General features: G+C 50.2%; 2 protein-coding genes across 3 annotated transcripts; both read left to right on the plus strand.

The window, feature by feature from the left end:
* The first annotated feature begins 139 nt into the window (after positions 1–139).
* LOC136365053 (cystathionine gamma-lyase-like) lies at positions 140–9,936 on the plus strand. Its single transcript, XM_066325318.1, has 12 exons — positions 140–348; positions 1,895–1,976; positions 2,492–2,587; positions 4,038–4,147; positions 4,680–4,811; positions 5,951–6,008; positions 6,257–6,334; positions 7,000–7,152; positions 7,296–7,417; positions 8,074–8,126; positions 9,117–9,255; positions 9,334–9,936. The coding sequence occupies exons 1-12, from the start codon at positions 187–189 to the stop codon at positions 9,340–9,342; spliced, it is 1,194 nt and encodes a 397-aa protein (XP_066181415.1). The 5' UTR covers positions 140–186; the 3' UTR covers positions 9,343–9,936.
* A 562-nt stretch (positions 9,937–10,498) lies between these two features.
* On the plus strand, positions 10,499–20,800 carry DEPDC1 (DEP domain containing 1). 2 transcript variants are annotated; one of them, XM_066325320.1, is made up of 12 exons: positions 10,499–10,582; positions 11,135–11,400; positions 12,022–12,166; positions 12,845–12,963; positions 13,385–13,515; positions 13,951–13,998; positions 14,681–14,821; positions 15,313–16,116; positions 16,662–16,834; positions 17,437–17,613; positions 17,817–18,002; positions 20,088–20,800. In XM_066325320.1, exons 1-12 carry the CDS (start codon positions 10,529–10,531, stop codon positions 20,226–20,228), a joined length of 2,385 nt encoding a protein of 794 aa, XP_066181417.1. In that variant the 5' UTR covers positions 10,499–10,528; the 3' UTR covers positions 20,229–20,800. The 2 variants fall into 2 exon arrangements, with proteins under 2 accessions (XP_066181417.1, XP_066181418.1); XM_066325321.1 differs by lacking the exon at positions 15,313–16,116.
* Positions 20,801–20,890: the final 90 nt, after the last annotated feature.

A 20,890-nucleotide genomic window follows, 5' to 3' on the forward strand; every position in this document is an offset into this window, starting at 1 on the left:
CACGGCGCGCGGGCGCCCCCCAGCGGGCGGGCTCTGCCCGTGCAGGGCGGGCCCCACCCCACCGGCAGCCAATGGGAGGGCGCGGCGGCCCCGCCCTACCGGCACCGCAGCCAATGAGGAGGCGCGAAAGCTCCGCCCCCGCCGAGCCCCCGGAGCGCTGAGGGCCGGTCCTGCAGAGCCGCGGCCATGGCGGGCAAGGGGCCTCAGGAGTTTCTGCCGCCCTTCAAGCACTTCGCCACCAGCGCCATCCACGCCGGCCAGGAGCCCGAGCAGTGGCGCTCCGGGGCCGTGGTGCCGCCCATATCGCTCTCCACCACCTTCAAGCAGCGAGCGCCCGGCGAGCACGCGGTGAGTGCGGCCGCCACCGGGACACCGGGACCCTCTCCGGGCTTGGGCACACCCGGGGGGCCACGAGCATCCGGCGTGGCCCGGCACGGGGAACAGGAGGCGGCAGGTGCCTGGGAAGGGCACGGAGCTGCCGCCGCCGATGTTCCCCCACGTGGCAGCTCCTGGGCTAACGCGAGCATCTCTTACCGCGGGGAGCGGAGCTCTCGCCCAGCCAGGCGCTGCAGTCTCCTCAGCGGGGCCGTGCCAGAGCCGCCGGCTCGCATCCCGTGCCCTGTGCTCCGGGATGGCCCTGCCGAGCAGCGATGGCACCGCAGGAGCCCCTGGGCTGCCTTCCAGCCTGACCCAGCCTGGGCTTCTGTGTTCCCAGGGGATCGGGAGAGCTTGGGATGAGGTTGGGATTATTCCCGTGTGAAAGGCAGGGGAAGGGGAGCAAGGAGCACCCAGTGCCCCCGGGCTCGCAGGGATGCTGCTCCAAGGGCTGCTCGGAGCCGGGAATCTGAGAGGCTTTCCCTGCCCTGCATCCGCCCCAGCGCCCGTGCAGAATCCCTGCTCCACTACACACACTTTGTGTAAGAGCCTGCTTCACTTTTCCTTCCAAACCGAGGGAATATTTCCTAAGGATTTTGTGGATGCCCCGTAGAAAGTGCTGGAAAGGTTTGACAGGACGTGACACAAAGCTGCCACTCCTAAATCAGCACCTGCTCCAAACTCGCGCTGTGCTGGTCGGGCAGGAGGAATTTGCGTTGTGATTCCTCATTCCACACAGAATCCCAGCTGTGCTGAGGAGGCCCTCAGGAGGAGTCACGCTGCTGTATCCACATCCTGATGACAGGATCCATGTTCTTGCCGGGAGCTCTGCCAGAGTGATCTGCAGGATTCCTGACTATGAGGAAGTTGACATTAAAGAGAAATCCTAAAAGCAGGCAAATCCCAGGGTGCTCAGCAGGTTCACTTGGTAACAACTGCATCCGTGCATGCATGAGTGGTATTGTCCTCATTAAATTCCTCCAGAATTTGCATAAAAACTGTGGCACTGAGAAGCATGTGGGTTCTCAAGAACTGATGAGAGGATTTGGCCAGTACCCTGTGGATGTGATGGAGATGGACACACATTTTCCCTAATAATTCCCTCCAAACAGCTTGTGGAGTCTCCCTCACTGGGGATGTCCAGAACTGTCTGGACACACAGGTCCTGTGCCCTGTGCTGGCCCTGCTGAGCAGGAGTGGGACCAGGGCACCCTCATGGTCCCCTCCAGCCTGAGCCAGCCTGGCACCCTGAGGTTGGTTGGCCTGTGCAGCCCAGGTTCTTTCCCCCACAGTGCCCACAGATGGGTGTCTGGGGAGAAGCAGGAGAACGTGGCTCCTTGCCCCAGTGCTCCCCAGGCCCCTTTCTCTGGTGGGGGGCCAGCTGGGTGTTGTGCCAGGACACCCTCCTGCTGCTCTGGGAGGAGCTGGATGCCCTCAGCCAGGACTCTTTGAGGAGCCTGCTGTTATCCCAGACCTTCCCAGTGCTCTCTCTGATGTTTGTTTCTTATTCCCACCCCAGGGTTATGAATACATCCGGTCTGGGAACCCCACTCGGGATTGCCTGGAAAAGGCTGTGGCCGCCCTGGATGGAGCCAAATACTGTGAGCACCTCATGGGTTGGACAGGGCTTGGAGCAGCCTGGGACAGTGGGAGATGTCCCTGCCCATGGCAGGGGTGGCACTGGGTGGGCTTTGGGATCCATCCCAGGATTCTGTGACCACGGCTCTGGCTGTTGGCTGTGGGCAGGAACAGCTCCAAGGTGGGGAAGAGCCCAACATTTCCTGTCCAGAAAAGTCCAGCTCCATCCCTGGGTTTCTCTCCTGCTTCCTCACTGTGGCTGATGGATCCTGGGCTGAGCTGGATCCGTCTTTGTGCAGCAGCACTGGAGGCAGTGGGAACAGGCAGCCCCTGTTCCCAGTCCTTTCCCAGTCCTTTCCCAGTCTGTCCCAGTGTCTGTGCTGGGTCTGTGCTGTGCACATCAAGCTCCTGCTTTCACTGGCTCCACGTTCCCAGTGAGACAGTGACACATCAGGTTCTCTTCAGAGGCAAAGCGAGGAAGGCCAAGGTAAATCTGACTTGTTGTGTCACATCAAACACTGGGTCCTCTCTCTTCCAGGCTTGGCTTATTCCTCTGGTTTAGCAGCTCTTTTGAACATCTGTCACCTGCTGAAGACAGGGGACACAGTTGTCTGCATGGATGATGTCTATGGAGGTGGGTACAGCACCCTGTGGTTTCAGTCTGCATTGTGCAGGGGATCAAACCTGTCTGTAGCTCTCAGGAACTCTGAATTTCCCCCACAGGACCTCACTGTTCTTTGAGGCTGTTTTTATCATTCCCCTCTCCCAATCACTCCCCAGAGGCAGAGTGTCCCCAGCTGGGCCAGATCCTTCAGCAGGGTGAGCTCAGAGCAGTTCCCAGGGCAGCCTTGCTGTCCCTGGGGTGACACTGGTGTCCTGCTGGGTGACCTGTGCCACTGCTCAGCTGTCCCTGGGGTGACACGGGTGTCCTGCTGAGTGACCTGTGCCACTGCTCAGCAGAGCTGTCCCTGGGGTGACACGGGTGTCCTGCTGGGTGACCTGTGCCACTGCTCAGCTGTCCCTGGGGTGACACCAGTGTCCTGGCTGGGTGACCTGTGCCACTGCTCAGCTGTCCCTGCTCAGGGCCCTCACACAGAGCCAGCCTGGCTCTTGCCCAGGGCAGGTTCCAGAGCCACTGGTGGCTGTTCCCAGCAGTGGCTGGGAAATGAAAGGAATCCCCTTTGCCCTCCCTGGGAATGGTGACTGTTGGCCAGTGAGCTCCTGGGCTTGGGCACATCCAACACAAACACATTTGCTTTTCCTATCTCAGTTCTGCCCTGCCAGGTGACCTTCTCCAGAGTGCAGCTGGGCCCTGGGGACAGCAGGAATCTCTGCTGCTCTCCCTCTCAGCCCTGCCCCCAGCTCAATTAACCAGAGTCATTAAGGCAGGGCAGGGGCTCAGTTCCTCGTTCAGGGGGGCTCAGGGGGGTTCTGTCAGGCAGAGCCCATTCCATTAAAGCCTCAGCCTGGGCTGGGCTCTGCAGGGGTGAATTTCATTGCTTCTCCTCTGCTTTGGTTTGTGACAAAGAAAGGGTTTCTCTCAAAAGAACCACCCAAACATCACTCAGATGTTGCCTTCAGCTCACAGAATCCATGTTCCATCCGTGCTCAGGTGGAAAACTGAGTCCCTGGGGATCAGTAATTTTAAATCCAGGCAGTGTTTCCTGGCAGTGAGTGCTGCACATCCATTGATCAACTGGTGCTGCTGGATTCTCTGATCTTCCAGGGAAAGGGGAAGACAGGAAGGAATCATTTTTAATGGAATGATGGGAAACAGTAGCTGGAGTCTTCCCCTTGATTCTTCTTCTCTGATTCATTTCCTAAACTGATCATAAACCCCACATTGATCTCAAGTACTTCATCCATCACTCTGATCCCATATTCACATTATTACTATTTCGTGATCATTAAAACTGCAACAGTCTTGAAACTCTGTGTAAAAAAAGAAAATAGAAATGTGCCATTTGTGGTGTGCAGCATGAAGCTGTGCCCTCCTGTCTGTGCCTGCACGATGCAAGAGGCTGGAGAGCAGGGGATGAAAGTTAAGGAGGTTGTGTAATTTTGTGATTTTTGGGTTTTTTAAGGCACAAACAGATATTTCCAGAAAGTAGCCTGTGAAAATAATTTGAAAGTCATTTTTGTTGACTGCACAAAACCAAAATGCCTGGAAGCTGCAATTACACCAGAGACCAAGGTAGGGGAAATGGATTTTGAAGGGATGTTCAATTGTTTTATCCTTGCTACTGTTGAGTTTGGAAGTGTGTCAAGCTGAGGTGGGGGAAGCTTGGGGCACAGCTGGATCCAGCATATCCCAGTGTGCTGCCTCGTGGAGAACATCCTGAGAAGGGCCAAAACCCCTGGAGAGAGAGGGAAAAGGGAAAAGGTGAGAAGGAGCAGAGGGGCCGGAGCTGCTCCATGTGCACTGGGTGGGTGATCCCTGCTCCAGGGGAAGGGAGCTCAGCTGAAAGGCTTTGGGAAAAGGCTCTGTCCTGGCTGTGTGGGCCCTTCTCCAGCTGGGATGCTCTGGGGTGGCACAAGCCCAGCTGAAGGGAAACCTCCCTGAGCTTGGAGGAAGCGGCTGAAGCCGCTGGTCGCTGTGGCGGGGCCGCTGCCCGTGCCCACTGCACAAACCCCACGGGGAGCTGCCCCCACTGCACACCCCGAGCTCTGGGGCTCAGCCCAGCACTGGGAACTCTCTGACCTGGAGGTTTTTTGGGTTTGTGCAGCTGGTTTGGCTGGAGACCCCCACGAACCCCACGCTGAAGGTGATCGACATCCAAGCCTGCGCGGACGTGGTGCACAGGCACCCAGGGGTGCTGCTGGCAGTGGACAACACCTTCATGTCTTCCTACTTCCAGGTGTGTCACCTGCCCCAAAGCAGGTGGATTGGGAAAGGGATTGGAAAAGGGATTATATCAGATCTGTTTCTCAGGAGACCAAGCTAAGCCCTGGTGTTGTAGGTGTAAAGTCGCCCTTTTTGTGGAGTGCAAAGTACCTGGTTTTGTTCAGGGTACTGTGATCTTGCTAAATTAACTCTGCAGAAAGTGTTAATGCTTAGCTCTGCAGTTGGCCTGGGACATAGCAGAGCCTTGGGGATTTGACCTGCAGTGTGTTATTCACTGCAGAATTCCCAATTTCCTCCAGAAAGGGCCTGTGGAAGAACACGGGGTGGTGGTTAATGTGTTTGGAGCAGCCAGGTGTGGAAAGAAAGCCAGTGCTAATGATTAATTGGTGGGAGCACTAGATGAGGTACCACACTGAGCTAAGAAAAGGAGAATTTCACAGTGATCTGTCCATCAATATTGAGTGTAAAAGGCCTTTTCCATGATAGTTCTGGCTGGGCATCTCCACATTCCTGGGTGAGAGTCTGTTTAATGTGGCAGCAGCAGTCTTTGCATCTGTCTGCTTTGTTAAGTTTTAACAGTGGTGCCCCTCACTCTTTATAATGTGTTGGTATCATGTGCAAAGTCCCTTAATTAGTGAGTGATTAAAAATCTGGCACTGCTCATCACCTCGTGTTGATAGCATGTGCAAAGTCTCTTAATTAGTGGTTGATTAAAAATCTGGCACTGTTCTCAGCTCCTCCAGGGCAGAATCTCCAACACCTGACAAACAAAGCATTTCTTTTGCTTGGCAGTTTGAGTCCTTCACTTCCCGAGGAAATGCACTTTTTAGGGTAGATGCCATGGTTTGTCCCTGCCCCAGCTGAGCTCTAGAACTGTTTTTCCCCAGCTGTGCACCGTGTGTTGGATGTGCTCAATCTCCTCTCCCTGGAGCCTGTGGGAGTTGGAGCAGTGCTTTTAAATCCCATCTTCTTGTGCTTACCCTGAATCCAGAGTGCCTCCCTGTGCTGCTGCTTTTAGCACTTGTTCTGTTGTCATCCTCAGGGTTTTGTGTTTGTCCCTCCACTCTTTTTTCCTGTGTAAGCTCACAGCCCTTTGGATGGCTGGGAATGAACCCAAACTTGATTTCTGATGTTATTTTCCTTTTGTTCCAGCGTCCTTTGTCCCTGGGGGCTGATATTTGTATGACTTCTGCAACCAAATACATCAATGGTGAGTGTGAGAGTTGAGCACATCCTTAGGGCAGGGTTGGGTGGGAGGTGGGGAGGGAATTCCTGGCTGGGAGGGTGGGGAGGCCCCTGGATCCCTGGCAGTGCCCAGGGCCAGCTTGGACACTGGGGCTTGGAGCAGCCTGGGATGGTGGGAGGTGTCCCAGGGATTTTACTAACACCTGGGGGTTTGTGCAGGACCCTGGAGCAGCTGGAGTGGCTGATCCCATTCTTGTCCCCTGTCACTTGTAGGGCACAGTGATGTTCTCATGGGCCTGGTCTCTGTTAACAGGGAAGATCTTTATGAGAGGCTCAAATTCCTGCAGAACTGTAAGTCCAAACTGGGAATTCCTGACAGGAATCCTGCTCACATCCACAGCTTCTGCTGGGGAGGGTGGGCATGCACACCAGTGGGAAATCTGCCTGGGAATGTGACTTGAATGGGCACAACTGAGAAAAGTCCAATTACAAAATCTCCAATAAAATCTCCAATAAAAACTCCAATAAAACCTCCAATAAAACCTCCAATAAAATGAGAGACATTGGTCTCCACTCCCCAAGGCACTTCAGGACAGTGCTGGGGCACATCCTGAAACCACTGAGGTGCCCACCTGCAACTGGAAACTCACTCTCCCATCAGGACGTGCCCAGTGCAGAATTTTCCTGTCTCTGATGATTCCAACAACTTTCCAGCCTCTTCATTATCAGGAATAAATTCCTGTGCGGGGTTGTGTCCTCTGCCTACAGCAGTGAAGGTGCACTGTGCCCAATAAATGTAATCCTTGAGGCCTGAGCCTGTTAATTGGCCTCATTAATTGACTCCCCAGTGTGGGAGATGAGGAGCAGAGATTGCCTGGGGTGTCCTCCCACTTGTTCTGACCTCAGAGATGCTGGAGATGAGGAACGTGTTTGGCTTTGCTGAATGCAAACCACCAACATTGTTGTGGAAATCTGTGAAAATGTCTGTGGAAATCTGTGGAATTCTGTTCCCACAGCCCTGGGAGCTGTTCCTTCCCCCTTCGACTGCTTCCTCTGCAACCGGGGCCTGAAGACTCTGCATGTCCGGATGAAGCTGCACTTCCAGAACGGCCTGGCTGTGGCCAAGTTCCTGGAATCCCATCGCCGGGTGGAGAAGGTCATTTACCCAGGTGGGTGGGCCGGGATTTGGGAACACCCCAGGGAGGGATTTGGGAGCTGTGGTGCCCCGGGACTGGGTCACTCAGGTGAGGCTGAGCTGCCCCAGCTCTGCACTGGAATTCACTGGGAATTCCCCCAACTCTCCCCATTCCAGGGCTGCCCTCTCACCCCCAGTATGAGTTGACAAAGAAGCAGAGCACAGGCTGTCCTGGGATGATCACCTTCTACATCAAAGGGAACATCAAAAATGCCTCTGCCTTCCTCAAGAACCTGAAGGTAAAGGGCAATAAAATGATTCTCAGAGGGAGCTGAACCTGCCCTGCTGAGGGGAGGGTGGAAGTGGCTTCTCTTGCCAAGTCCTTTGGGTGTGCCCCATTCTAAATTGGGTAATTTGTCCATGAGGTTAACGAGAGGGAACAAAGGGACTCCTCAGCCCCTTGGAAGTGTTTGTTTGCTCCCAGGGTGAGGTGTGTCCAGCTCAGCCCAGAACTGCTGCTAAAGGGCTTTCTGCAGGGCTGAGGAGCTGGGGCTGAGCCCTGCTGGCTATGGCAAAGTGTCCTTAGCAGGGAAAGCCACTGAGGAAGGCCCTGACTCGTGGGCAGAGAGGGAGCCCCTGGCTCTGGGAATGGTTGCTTGGGTCCAACCAAGGACCAAGAAAAGCTTGGGGAACAAAAGTCTCTAAAGTTTCCTTTTCCTGAATGCCCTTGAAGAGGTCCCAGCCCCGAGGCTGCCAGAGCTCCAGGAGGGTTTGGACAGCACTGCCAGGGGTGCTCAGGGGGGGATTGTTGGGGTGTCTGTGCAGGGCCAGGGGCTGGATCAACGATCCCTGTGGGCAATTCCAGCTCAGGATATTCCCTGATTCTCTGAGCTCTCTTTCCATGTATCCCTAACCTCCCACTCCTGATGAAAACTCCTTTCCCTCTCTCCCACAGGTGTTTGCCCTGGCTGAGAGTCTGGGTGGCTTCGAGAGCCTGGCAGAGCACCCGTAAGTTCATCCTTCCACCTTCAGAGCCTCAAAGAGCTGCAGAGCACCACCAAATCCCCACAGTTTTCCAGCCCCCAAAGCTGGTTTGCCTTGAGCAAAACTCAGGGACTGTTGTGTAGCAGGAGGCCAGGGGAGATTCCAGAGGGAGGGAATTCTGTGAGAGGCCAGAGATGGAGGGAGTTTGCCTGGAGGGCTGAGGCACAGTCCGTGTCCATGAAGACAATCCCAGAAGCTGCTGAGAGTTGGGATAAGGAGCAGCTTGGATTGAGGAATGCCCTGCTCCCTGCTCACACCAGGGGCACTGTGTGCACCCAGGTGCCTCCCTGGCAGGACCTCCTGGGGGCTTTAAACTGCTCAAAACAGGATTTTCATGGAATTGCATTCTTCTACTCAAAGCCAATTTCCTTTTAGAAAATGTACGTGGAAATTAATGACTGTATTTAAATGCTCAATCATTTCACTTATTGATTTCAGATTAACACAAATGATTTCAGATTAACACCCTGAACCCCTCCAGCAGCTGAAAGGAGCTGGTGCCAGCGACTGAGCACAGGGGAAATCCCTTCTTGCCTATCTGCTCTGTAGCTGGAGAGAATAAACCCTCCAGAGTCATGTGGGACAGTTTGAGAAGGGATCTGAGAAACCAGAAATTAAACCAGGGATTTGATACTGCAATAAAAAAAAAGCTCTGGAAGGAAGAGGAATAGGATTCTCTCCTGTTCCAGGTCCAGATTTTTAAGTATCCACTTCTTATTAATCATTTGTGTCTAGGAAATAAAACCTGGAGATGCAATTCCCTGACTTGTCAGCATTCCCATCATTTCCAGGAACTGCTGCCAGGAGCTCTTTGTATCTGTGGGGTCACAGGAGTGGCACAGAGGTGTCAGCTCCTGCTGCCATTTCAGGGGTGCTGGCAGGGAACCCCCCGGGCTGCTTTTACTCAGAAAAGTCCCAAATTCTTAGGAAAAAGGCTCCTTTTTATCCCTGCAGGGCCATCATGACCCACGCCTCAGTGCCTGAGGAGGAAAGGAAAACTCTGGGAATCAGTGACACCTTGATCCGCCTCTCGGTGGGGCTGGAGGATGAGGAGGATTTGCTGGCAGACCTGGACCAGGCCCTGGAGGCTGCGGTGAGTGGGGTGTTCCCCCAAAAATGTGTGTCTGATGGAGGGGCAGAGCACAATGATCCCTGCCTTTCCTCCCTGCAGTTTGCATAAACCTCGAGGGTCAAAAAGGAACTTGGAACTGGACGTGGCTGTGGACGAGGACATGGAGAACCAACCCACTCTTGCTCTGCCTTTGGGAATTGCAGCCTGGGCTCCTGGGAGTGTCCCTGGCTGTGCAGGGTGTGCTGGGCACAGCCTGGGCTCTCCCTGGAGCCAGGAGCTGTGTGGGAGCAGCCCTGGGCACCCCGGGAATGGGATCCCAGTTCTCCCAGCACAGCTCAGGGTTTGTGCTGCTGCTGGTGCTGCAGGGTTTGGGCACAAGGGCTGGGTCCTGTTACTGCTCTCAGGTCTTTCTTTCTTTCTCTTCTCACCTCTCAGCTCAGCTCAAAATCTCGACTGAGCTCAGTCTTTATTTTAATTAGGTTGGAGATTTGCTTAAGAGCTTTTTCTTCTCTTGATTTTTTTTTGGTTTCTTTTTTGGTTTTTTGTTTTGTTTTGTTTTTTGTTTTTTTAATTAAGTGAAACCCAACACGTGGTAAATTATAACTTTCTAAAGAGGAATTTTTGTCACTTGAAAAAATCATGTGCTGTGGAAATAACTGGAATAATTTTAATTAAAATATACTTTCCCTTTCCTTGCTTATATTCCCATGTGCACGTGCTCCTTGTGTTCAAAATCAGGGGCTGGAGTGACCCTGGAGCTGTTGGAATTTCCTGTGGGAAGGCAGGAGAGCTGGAGCTGAGGACAATTCTGTATTGGCCACACCCAGAATAACCTTCACTGCAGAGAGGGGTTAAATGCTGACAAAACCGAAGTGAAGGTGTCCCACCCAAACCTCCTCACTCCACAGCATCCCAGACTGCTTTGGGTTGGGAGGGACCTTAAAGCCCACCCATCCCACCCCCTACACTTCAGGAGCAGCTCTGACATGAGGCGGGGCCAGCTGTCCCATCACGTTAATGACTGTTAAGTCCCGAACTGAGATTCCCGAATTTCTGTAATTGCTGTTAATCACTGTTGGGTAATTACGGCCTTGAAGGCGGTCAGAGCGGGATCCGAACCCGCGGCCCTCAGCGCCCCCTCAGCCCGGCCCACCGCCTGACGTCACGCGCCGCGTGCGCCGTCTCGGCCAATCAGCGGCCGCCGGCGGATTCGAACGGTGGGGCGGCGGCGGCGGCCGTTAGGCGCGCGGCCGGGCCGGCAGGGGGCGCTGTGCTCCCCGGCGGAGGGGCCGCCATGGCCGGGCCGGGACCGGGACCGGGACCGGGGCCGTACCGAGCCACCAGGCTGGTGAGCACCGAGCGGGGCTGCTGCCGCACCGGGACGGGGGGGCCGCGCGGGACCCGGGGGTACGGCTGTCGCGGAGGGAGCGGGGCGCCCGTGGCACCCGTGCGAGCGCTGCGGGGCGGGAGGTGGCTGTGCCCCTCGGGGCCGCTGTCGCGACTGAGGCGGCGCTTAGGGATGCGCCGTGCACATCTGGGTGCCCTGAGACCCTCCTGCCTGCTGTCGTGATGATGCTCGGGGACACCCCCTGCTCGCTGTCGCGACACGTGGGTACCTGCAGCCCTCCAGCCCCGTGTCCGCTCTCTCGGTCTGCGGGTGCCCGGTGATGCCCTGCCCGCTATCGCCACATGGGGGGAGCCGTGGGATGATGTCGCGACATCGGCCTCTCAGGGACATCCCGTGGGTGCCCTGGGATCCCCTTACCCTCGCGACATGGGGCTGCCTAGAGACCTCCCACGCGCTGCGCTCTGTCGCAGTATATCGCTGCCCTGCTGTCGCGACATGTGCGCGCTCAGGGCCGCGGCTCCAACGGGCGGTGGCCGCTCGCTGTGCCCGCAGTGGAACGAGGTGACCCGGTGTTTCCGGGCCGGGATGCCCGTGCGGCGGCACCGGCAGCGGCTGCGCTCGCACGGCAGCTGCTTCACGGCCGCCGAGGCCGCGGACTGGCTGCACCAGGTGCTCCGCGGCCACAGCAGCTTCGGGCCCGACGTCAGCCGGCAGCAAACCGTGCAGCTCCTGCGGAAATTCCTCAAGAACCACGTCATCGAGGACATCAAGGGCAGGTGGGGGACGGAGAATCTGGAAGACAACGGTGCTCTGTACAGGTATTGAGGTTAAAATTATTCCACGCTCCTCCCGCTCAGGTTAAACATTTTTATTAAAAATGCTCAGTGATCCCAGTTCTTTCTCTTCTCCCAGAGAGCTTGCTTTGGGTTGAGCGTGTTGGGCAAAAAGTTAATTGTTAGGGCCGTTTTGCTCCTCTGAGTGTTTTTCTTTGCTCCTGTGTGTGTGTCCATGGTTTTGTCTGTCCGAGGTTTTTGCTGGGATACAAACTGCACTGCAGTGCTTTGGAGGGAAGCCAGAGGGTGTTGTAGGAGCTGCCTGCTGGGTTTGCTTCTCTTGGGCCTTTTGCACCAAGTCTGAGTGGGAAGCAGAGCCAAACAGCTCTGAAATTAAACGTATTAATGGCCCTCACTTCTCACGTTCTGGGCTCAGGCCGTGCCAACACCTTCAGCTTGGCTTTGGCATCAAGAAAAACAGCCCAAAGCTAATTCATCGTGTGATACATTTTTAAAAAACCCAAATAAAATCAGTGTTTTCCCTTTTTTTAGTGAATCTGACAGAATCACGCTGGTATGGACTCAGAAGGGGTTTTTTTTGTCAAGTAATTTATTTGATTAAAGATCAATTCTGAACGTCTTTAACATCTCCCCCGTTCGTTACAGATTTCCTCCAACATCTCCAGTCAAACCTCTACCAAGCCCACCAAGGGAGACCTTGGAAAACTTCTCTGGAGACAAAGGGAAGCTTTTTAAACTGCCCAGTTCATCCAAGAGGGCTTTGAAAAAACAGGACTTCCTGCAGTCTGTGGTAATAACTTCTGTTCCTTCCACCATTGCAGTTCTGGCATTGTCTTTATTCTTTAAAAATTTAGTGGCACTGCTCTGTTGTGGCATCTTGCCTTAATCAAAAATAGTTTGGACTTCAGGATTTGAGAAATATTAGGAAATAAATTCATGTGAGGGGGGTTTTTATTTTGTTTTGTCTCAGTGCAGAATTATCCCTGCTAAGGGATTTTAAAATATTGGGAGGGCTGGAAGGTGAAGTCCTAGAAATGATCTGCACAATATGACCTTGTTGAAATTTAATTTCTCTTTAGGGGACAAATAAAAGGCACAAATCATTTAATTGGTCATCTTTTTGGAGAAGATGGGTTGTAGGTGTGGCTCTTGATTCAGTTGAGATTTTTGCATAAATTCTGAATTTAGGTTCCAGTCCTAAAGGAGGATAATTCACATATTAATACATCTGGATTTGAGGTGGCTTTCCTTTTTAAATTGCTGATTTTGGGATTGATCAGGAGGATTTTTTTCCCATTTCTTTTTAGTTGTGTGCTTCCATTTCAGTGCTGAGGCTGCAGGTTACTCCCTGGCTCATGTGGAATTTAATGTTCCACAGAATGCCCTCTTCTTCTAATTCCAATTTTCTCTAATTTTTAATTGCTTCAAGAGGCTCATTTATCTTACAGTATAAACCACTCGTTTTCAGGAAAACTTACCAAGACCAAAAGCTGATGTAACAGAAGAAAAAAAGGAAGACACACTGCAAAGGAGGGAAATAAGCCAGGAATATGTGCAAGAAACATGGAGAAATATCATCCAGATCCAGTAAGTGATGAATTACACACAGCACTTTAGTCTGAAATAGCCCAAGCAAGCTTTTGCAATTTAATTTTTAAAACTATGTTTTAAGTATTTTTTTTTACTTTAAAATACTTACTTTTTACTTTTCTTTTTAAAACTATTTTTTCTGTTGCGTACAGAGGTTTCCTAATCTCTTTATTAACATATTGGGTTGTTGCATTTAAGGAATTTCTGATGGTGTGCTGATAAATAGATTTTAAACACCACAGGTGCTGTTCCTTGGTGCTTGTTGCTGTTTGTCCCAGGGAGAAGTGTCCTCAGATTGTCCTCCTGAAAAGGAGAAGTTACCAAACAGCACGTCAGCTCATCCAGAGGTTTTGAATAGATCTGGAAAGAACTTGTTTTCCTTCACCCTTTGCAAATTTTTTCCCTTTTCCTCCCCCAGTCTGCAAACCATTCTGGGACTGCCCTCATTGGAGGAAGTTCTGCAGCCAGCCCAGATCATCCCTGAGTTTGTCATGTACAACATGAACAACACCAGCAAACACGGGGTGGTGATCCTGCAGGACAAAGCAGGTGACATTGATTTCCCTGGATTTGCTTAAAGATTCTTTATTTATAAATAACAATTAATCTGTTTCACAGTCTGTGGTTTACGCATTTTTCCCCCAAAGCACAGCACAGCTCAGGGACTTTCCATCCCATTCCACCCCTGCCATGGGCAGGGACCTTCCCCTGTTCCAGGTTGCTCCAACCTGGCTTTGGGCACTGCCACAGCTTCTCTGGGAATTCCATCCCAGCCAAAAATTCCTTCCCAAGATCCCATCTAACCCCACTCACCTTCAGCTTGAAGTTATTCTCTTTTATCCTATCAAAATGACAGGTGTAGCAATGTTTAAAATCGATTTTAAAATTAATCTTTTGTACTTTAAATGTTATTTAATGTGTATGAGGCATTATTAATTATTTGAGCGCACGTTTAAATAATGCATTGATCTGTTTGGATTTCAGAAGACCTCCCTCACTGGGTGCTGTCAGCCATGAAGTGCTTGGCCTACTGTAAGTCACTGAAAAGCTTTTAAGTTCCAGAAACCTCTTTTGAGAATTAAAAGGGAAATATTTGTGTGTGTGAAATCAGCTGTGATGTTTCAGTTCAGAAACTGGGAAAAACCTGTGGGTGGTTTCCTCTAATGCACTTCTTCAGGAGTGAAAGGGACCTTGCTTTTCCAGTCCCTGCCTTTTAGTTAGACCAAAACATTTCCTACACTTCTGGGGAGATCAGTTTTCTTTGGTTTTCAAACAATCAACTATCAATTAATTAGATGAGTGCCTCTCAAATGAAACCAGAGATAATGAGCTTTTTTTTCCATGTGCTGAGCTTCCTTTTGCTCAAGGAGCTTGAACTCCCTGTGGGAGAAGTGGGATCACTGTGCTTTGGAAATGAAGGGACATACCAAGGGTTGGTTATTATTTTGCTGAGGAACCTATAAAGACCATAGATTAATTTTTCTTTATTTATTTTCTTGGTGTGGAACAGAACTGAGCACAGCTCTTCAGTGGCTGCCTGGAATCTCTCAGGCTGGTTTTGCTTACAAATCATGCCAAACACAATATTGGTGGATTGCTGAGAGGATTCTTTGCTTGTGAAACAAGAATAAATTTAGGCTGATCTTCAAAAATTTCTTTTATTAATGGGATTGTGGATTTTTGGTGTGAATTTCCTTTCTTCCCCTCTTTTCAGGGCCCAGGAACAATGACATGAGCCAAGCCACCTACAATGGCTTTGAGAGGGATGTGTTCAAAACAGTTGCTGATTATTTTCTCAGTCTTCCTGAGCCATTGCTTACTTTTGAATACTATGAGCTCTTTGTTAATATCTTAGGTAGGTATGAATGTAGAAACAGTGAGGGGAGCTCTGAGTTCAGATTGGCTGGGGGACAAATGTGTGATTCACAGCAGAGCTTGGCCCCTGATCTGTGTGGGAGCTCCAACCTGAGGAGGATCATCACTGCTCCATTCTGTATTAGTGTTAATTAAAATGTAGTTCTGCCTTATTATTTCTCTTTAAATTGCTGTTTCAGCTCACATTCCACATATTCAATAACAAAAACCTTAAAAGTTGTGCTTGTTCTGCCTGCTCCTCACTATTGCAGTGTTACCTTTGTCTTTGTTCTTGCATGTTGGTTGCAATGACCTTGTTAAATTGCTTTGGGACTGAGCTAAAGTCTTCTTAATTAATATCTTAATTAATATCTTAATTAATATCTTAATTAATATCTTAGCTTTGTTTTCTGTCTGCCCAGTTAGCAGCTCTCTGAACTGGGTCATTTTCATACCACTTGCATCTTTAACATCTCTTTCATTTCCTGATAGTTATTTGTGGCTACATCCAAATTCCTGATCTGGGCAGTGGAAAACGTTCTGTCCAAGAGGAGAAATGTGACCCTCAGCCTTCAAAAACTCCTCACTTGAACTCTTTCAAGTCCACTGAGTGTCTTCTCCTAAGCCTGCTCCTCAAAGAGTCTGACAAGGAGAAAGGAGAAGCTTCCAGGAGGTTTTCCTCAGAAGAGCTGAGAGCCCAAAACCAACATGGAAAGAAATGGCAGCAGCACAAACTGCCCCGTCAGCAAGGCAGTGCTGGGAACCCGATGGGAGGGAGCTGCCAGAATCTTGCAGGATTCAGAAATGACCGAGAGCCACCTGGAGCATTTAGGACAAGGTGTTACTCCTTGGAAAGAATTGGAGCTGCTGCTCAAAGTGTGTGTGATAAAGGAGGATATGCCCCCCTCAGGGGAGGCGCTGTGAGAAGCAGAGAACTGCTGGAGGAGCACAGAGTGAACTCAGGGCTGGAGCTGGGCTGGGATAACTCAGGTCAAAGCCAGAGCCAAGGCCTCAGGAGGGTCCCTGCCCCTTCTCCCTGCAGGGAGCAGCTGTGGGGTGGCAGCCACGGATCCAAGGGGACACGCTGCTCCCTGAGCCTGCTGGGCAGGAGCAGCTCCAGGAGCTGCAGTGCCATCCACACACCCAGGGCTGAGATCACAGTGCGCCCACAGCCCTGGGGACAAGGAAAAGCCAGCCCCTCCGTGGCCATCAGCATCCAAAAGAGACTCTGCAGGAGCAGCACAGAGCTGTCAGGAGGCTCTGTCCCCTTCTCCCCTTGTGTGTTGGCTGGCACAAGTAAGGGCTCTCTGCAGCATGTTGTACTGCCTGCTTGTGTGGCCTCACTAACCCCTGCTTCCCTCACCTCTGCCACTCTTGCTAGGTTTGTGGATAAGGACAGAGCGTGGATTGGTGGGGTTTTTAAAGAAAATCTGCTGGCTAAATTGTTTAAACTGCTGTAGCTCTGCTAACAAACAGTAGTGTGTAGTATCTTTGGAGTATGAGCTTGATGTGTCAGTGATTTGCCTTTCTGCTCAGGTAAGTGACAGGGGCAGGGAATCTGCACACACCTGCCTGTTGGAGATGTCCTCTTCTGTAAATCGTTATTTTCTGGGAATAATTAGTGCCATTCCTTAATTGTATTGTGGTCCTAATTGCACCATAATGAAGGAAGTTGAGGATGACCACACAAAGGTCAATAAATTGTCTTCAGTGTTACAGCTGGTTTCTCTGAAACATAAAAAAATCACATTGAAAAATAAGAAATCTGTGCTACTGAGGTAAAAATAAGCTGCAGGCTGGTTCAAACCTTAATACCAACTGTCCCTGTGGTTAACTTGTAGATCTCCTGCAGCCTCACCTGGAGAGAATTGCAGTGGAAGCTCTGCAGATCTGCTGTTTGCTGCTGCCACCCCCGCAGCGCAGGAAGCTGCAGCTGCTGCTGAGGATGATGGCCAGGGTCAGTGGCAACGTTGACATGCCACGGCTGCACGATGCCATGGGCACCAGGACCTTGGTAAGGGAAGGAAAAGCTCTTCTTCAAAGAATGCAGATGATTCCTCAGTCTGATTTCTTCACCCAGCTGCCGTTTAGAATCCCAGGCTGGTTTGGGTTGGGAGGGACCTTAAAGCCCATCTCATTCCAGTTTAAAGCTGGTCGGGGTTGGGTTGGCTTTGCAGGTTTTAATCACCTCACTTGGCTCAAGATGACCAATTAAAGATTATGTTTAGATTAGAAATAGGAAGAAGCTGTGGCTGCCTCTGTATTCCTGGCAGTGTCCAAGGCCAGGCTGGACAGGGCTTGGAGCCACTGGGACAGTGGAAGGTGTCCCTGCCCCAACCCAAACCATTCCAGGATTCTATTCTCCAGTTCTCTGAAGATGTTCATTTTTCTATAGGTTAAGCCTTTTTCTGCTAGTACCTTTTTAGAATATGTATTTTTAATTGAAAGTGCTGTTCAATTCCGAAGAAATTACTTTAATTCAGATGAGGGATCAACAACTTTTCCTCCTTGTGTGACCATACTTGGAAGTTGATATGGGAGGATTTGTGCCACTGTAGAGTGGAGGGAAATCAATCCCACAGCTTTATCCACTGAAGCTGTGCTGAACTTTTCCAGCTGATCCAGACCTTTTCCCGCTGTGTCCTGCGCTGTGCAGAGGAGGAAGACCTGGATGAGCTGCTTTCCACACGTTTGGTTTCCTTCCTGATGGATCATCAGCAGGAAATATTCCAAGTCCCAACTTACCTGCAGCTTGCAGTGTGGGATCACCTGGAGTACATGAAGATGGCTCAGGTTGGTGCCATGAGAGCAGTTCAAATTCATTTGTTAATCGCTACTTCTGAACTTGGGAAAACGCAAATAAACCCAGGGCAATTTGAATGTATAGATATTAATTACAGTGTTTTGCAGCTTGTGAGTGGGTGTGGGTGTTTATTAGGTACTTACTCAGATAGTCCAGGACTAGTTGGGTGCATGCAAAGCCCTTTTTCTTTCAGTGCAAAGAGGAAAAAGAAGACATTTGTGCCATCTTGCCAACGTATTCCTACTGCAAACAAATCACTCCTCAGGAGTTTGAAGAACAAAAGGTCTCCACCTCACAGGCTGCAGTGGCAGAGCTCCTAGAGAACATCATCAAGGATAAAAACCTCTCTGTGAAGGACAAAAAGAAAAAGTTAAAACAGGTGAGTTTATTTCATCTGCTTCTGCAGTGCCTTTGTGAGGGAAGGCTCAGGCACCAGAGCCCAGGGCAGGAGAGGAGCAGAATGTGCTGAGCAATGTTTGTGCTCAAGAGCTTTGGAGTGCTTCATGTGCTCTGCTTGGGATTTTAAAGATGGTTTTTAATGCTGCATCTTTTGGATCTAGGCTGGGAGAGCTGGGGGTGCTCACCTGGAGAGGAGCAGCTACAGGGAGAGCTCCGAGCCCCTGGCAGGGCCTGAAGGGGCTCCAGGAGAGTTGCAGAGGGACTGGGGACAAGGGGTGGAGGGACAGGACACAGGGAATGGATCCCAGTGCCAGAGGGCAGGGCTGGATGGGAGATTGGGCAGGAATTCCTGGTTGTGAGGGTGGGGAAGCCCTGGCGTAGAATTCCCAGATTTGCTGTGGCTGCCCTTGGATCCCTGGCAGTGCCCAAGGCCAGGCAGGACACTGGGGATGGTGGAAGGTATCCCTGCCTGCCATGGCAGGGGTGAAATGAGATGGGATTTAAGCTCCTTTCCATCCCAAACCACTCCATAATAATCCAGCCTTTGACTGGCAGCAGTGATGTTCAAACTGTGGTGTAAAATCAACATTAAATTATTCTGCTGGAGCTCCTGCTCTCCATTCAGTGATTCTTGATGGAATTGCAGCCTGGATCCCTGTGCTGCTCTGCCCATCCAAGTCACCATTAACATGCCATAGGTGGGCTTAAATTCAGTAGGTGTTAAAAGCAATATTTTTTGGCTTGAAGAGACCAAACTCTCTGTGTTGAAAATCCTGAAACGTTTTCTTTGGTGGCCTTGGCTTTGTGTTTTGTAACATTTACAGCACTCAAGATTATCTTGCACTTCCCTGGCCTACCAACAGCTTGCCTAATAGTAAGGCTAAAACACAGCACTTCTGGCAGGATTTAATCCTGGAGGGTTTTTCTTTCCTTTGGCAAGTCTCTCTGCCCAATGGAATAGTTTTGTACTTGTCCTGGAATCTCCTAAGCAAGTCTTGTGACTCCCGTTGGAACAAGCAGCTTTTCAGGGCAGCCACACTTGGCTTTGGTGCCCCTCCTGCAGCTCTGACTTTCCACGTGTGTTTTGGAAACTTTCTGGGCCTCTAAAAGTGAGTCTGGTTTGCTTCAAGACCATCAAAACTGGTGTATGTAAAGAAGAATGGTTGATTAAAGCTTGGAGGAAGTGAGGGGTAAGAAATGATTCACAGCAGCAGGGGAAAGGGAAGGAAATGAAACCCAAAAATGATCCCAGGACTGGAGGTGCCTCAGCAGTGCCAGACAGGGATGGGCACTGCCCTGGACCTGCTGCATGGGAAATGTTGGGAATTCTTGGGAAAAGCCAAATTCATGGCACTTTGTAGAGGGTAAGGTCCCAATTGTGTCAACACCAAAGTTACAAAGGTTTGAATCCCTCAGAGGAAAGGTTTGGCACATATTCAGATGAATTTACAGGTTTTTTCATCCCTTCCTGAGGTCTTGCATGGGGAAACAGGCAAAATGTCCAAATCACAGGTATTTTCATTTTCATGGAATCAGTGGTAAGCTTTCCTGGGAGAACCCTTCCAAAACAGGCTGAATCTTGGCTTCCTGTTGGATAAAACACATTTATCCAAGGAATTCCTGGAAGGCAGCTCTGCAGGCACAACAGGCATGGAGTGTGCTCTGGCACAGCTGGAGTTTTAATGGAATCTGGGATTTTCTTGTCATTGGTACCAGTTCACCATAAATAAATGATTCACTCCATATCATTCTGTTCATATCATCTGTACAAGCCTCATCAGCTTTTTGATATTTATTTCCATTAGAAGACTTGAAATGTATTTGTGAGATTTTCATGGAAGATTAATTTTGGAGTTTTTGGTGGGATTTTTCTTGTCATTGGTGCCAGTTTTTCTATAAATAAATGCTGATCTCACTCCATAAATGCTTCTGTTCATATCACCTGTAAAAGCCTCATCAGCTTTTTGATATTTATATTAAAGTGTATTTCTGACATTCTCACAGAAGATTAATTTTGGAGGTTTTGGTGGGATTTTGTTGTCATTGGTGCCTGTGTGTGCTGCAGTTCCAGAAGGAATATCCCCAGATCTACAGGAGCAGGTTCCCAACCACGGAGTCAGAAGCTCTGCTCCTGGACAACAAACCCACCATCAAACAGCCCATGCTGAGCCTCAGGAAACCCAAATTTCGCAGCCTCAGGTACTGATTTCACCACACCTGAGCCATTTCTCCCTGCTGGAATCTGAGGGACTCACCAAAGGAGTTGCTGCAGGAGTTTGGTGGTGGCTGTGCTGGAGAAAGAGGAAATGTTTACATGGACTCTGTGCTGGAAAGTGCCAAAATACCTTTTTGTGTGTGTGTGTGCAGAAACTTTGGAATAACTTTTCAAAGAAAAATATTTATCTGTTTATGAGTTATTACAATATATTGGAATAGGAAAATGTGAAAGTACACATTAAGCTGTTGTTAACCAAAAACTTATATATATTTTTTTTATGGAAAACTAATGACCTGACTCTTGTTCTAACCTTTAAATGCCTGGTCAGGAATTTGTGCCATTTATTGCAGTTCTTATTTGTGTGTGTGTTGTTACTAAGTGCCTTTTTCTGTTCTCAAAATGTTTGTCTTTAAACAAAGGAGCTTCCACGAGTTCAGATTCAGGAGTGCTAGTTCATCATAAATAAATTATTATCTCACTCCATAAATGCTTCGGTTAATATCATCTGTAAAAGCCTCATCAACTTTTTGATGTTTATTTATATTAAAGGACTTGAAGTGTATATCTGACTTCTGTATATTTTCATGGAAAACTCATTTTGGATCTGTTGGTGTGATTCTCAAAATAGGAGTGATGGATGATCCATGAAG

This window comes from Sylvia atricapilla, chromosome 9 (genome assembly GCF_009819655.1).
Source record: "Sylvia atricapilla isolate bSylAtr1 chromosome 9, bSylAtr1.pri, whole genome shotgun sequence".
In the NCBI taxonomy this organism is placed as follows: Eukaryota; Metazoa; Chordata; class Aves; order Passeriformes; family Sylviidae; genus Sylvia; species Sylvia atricapilla.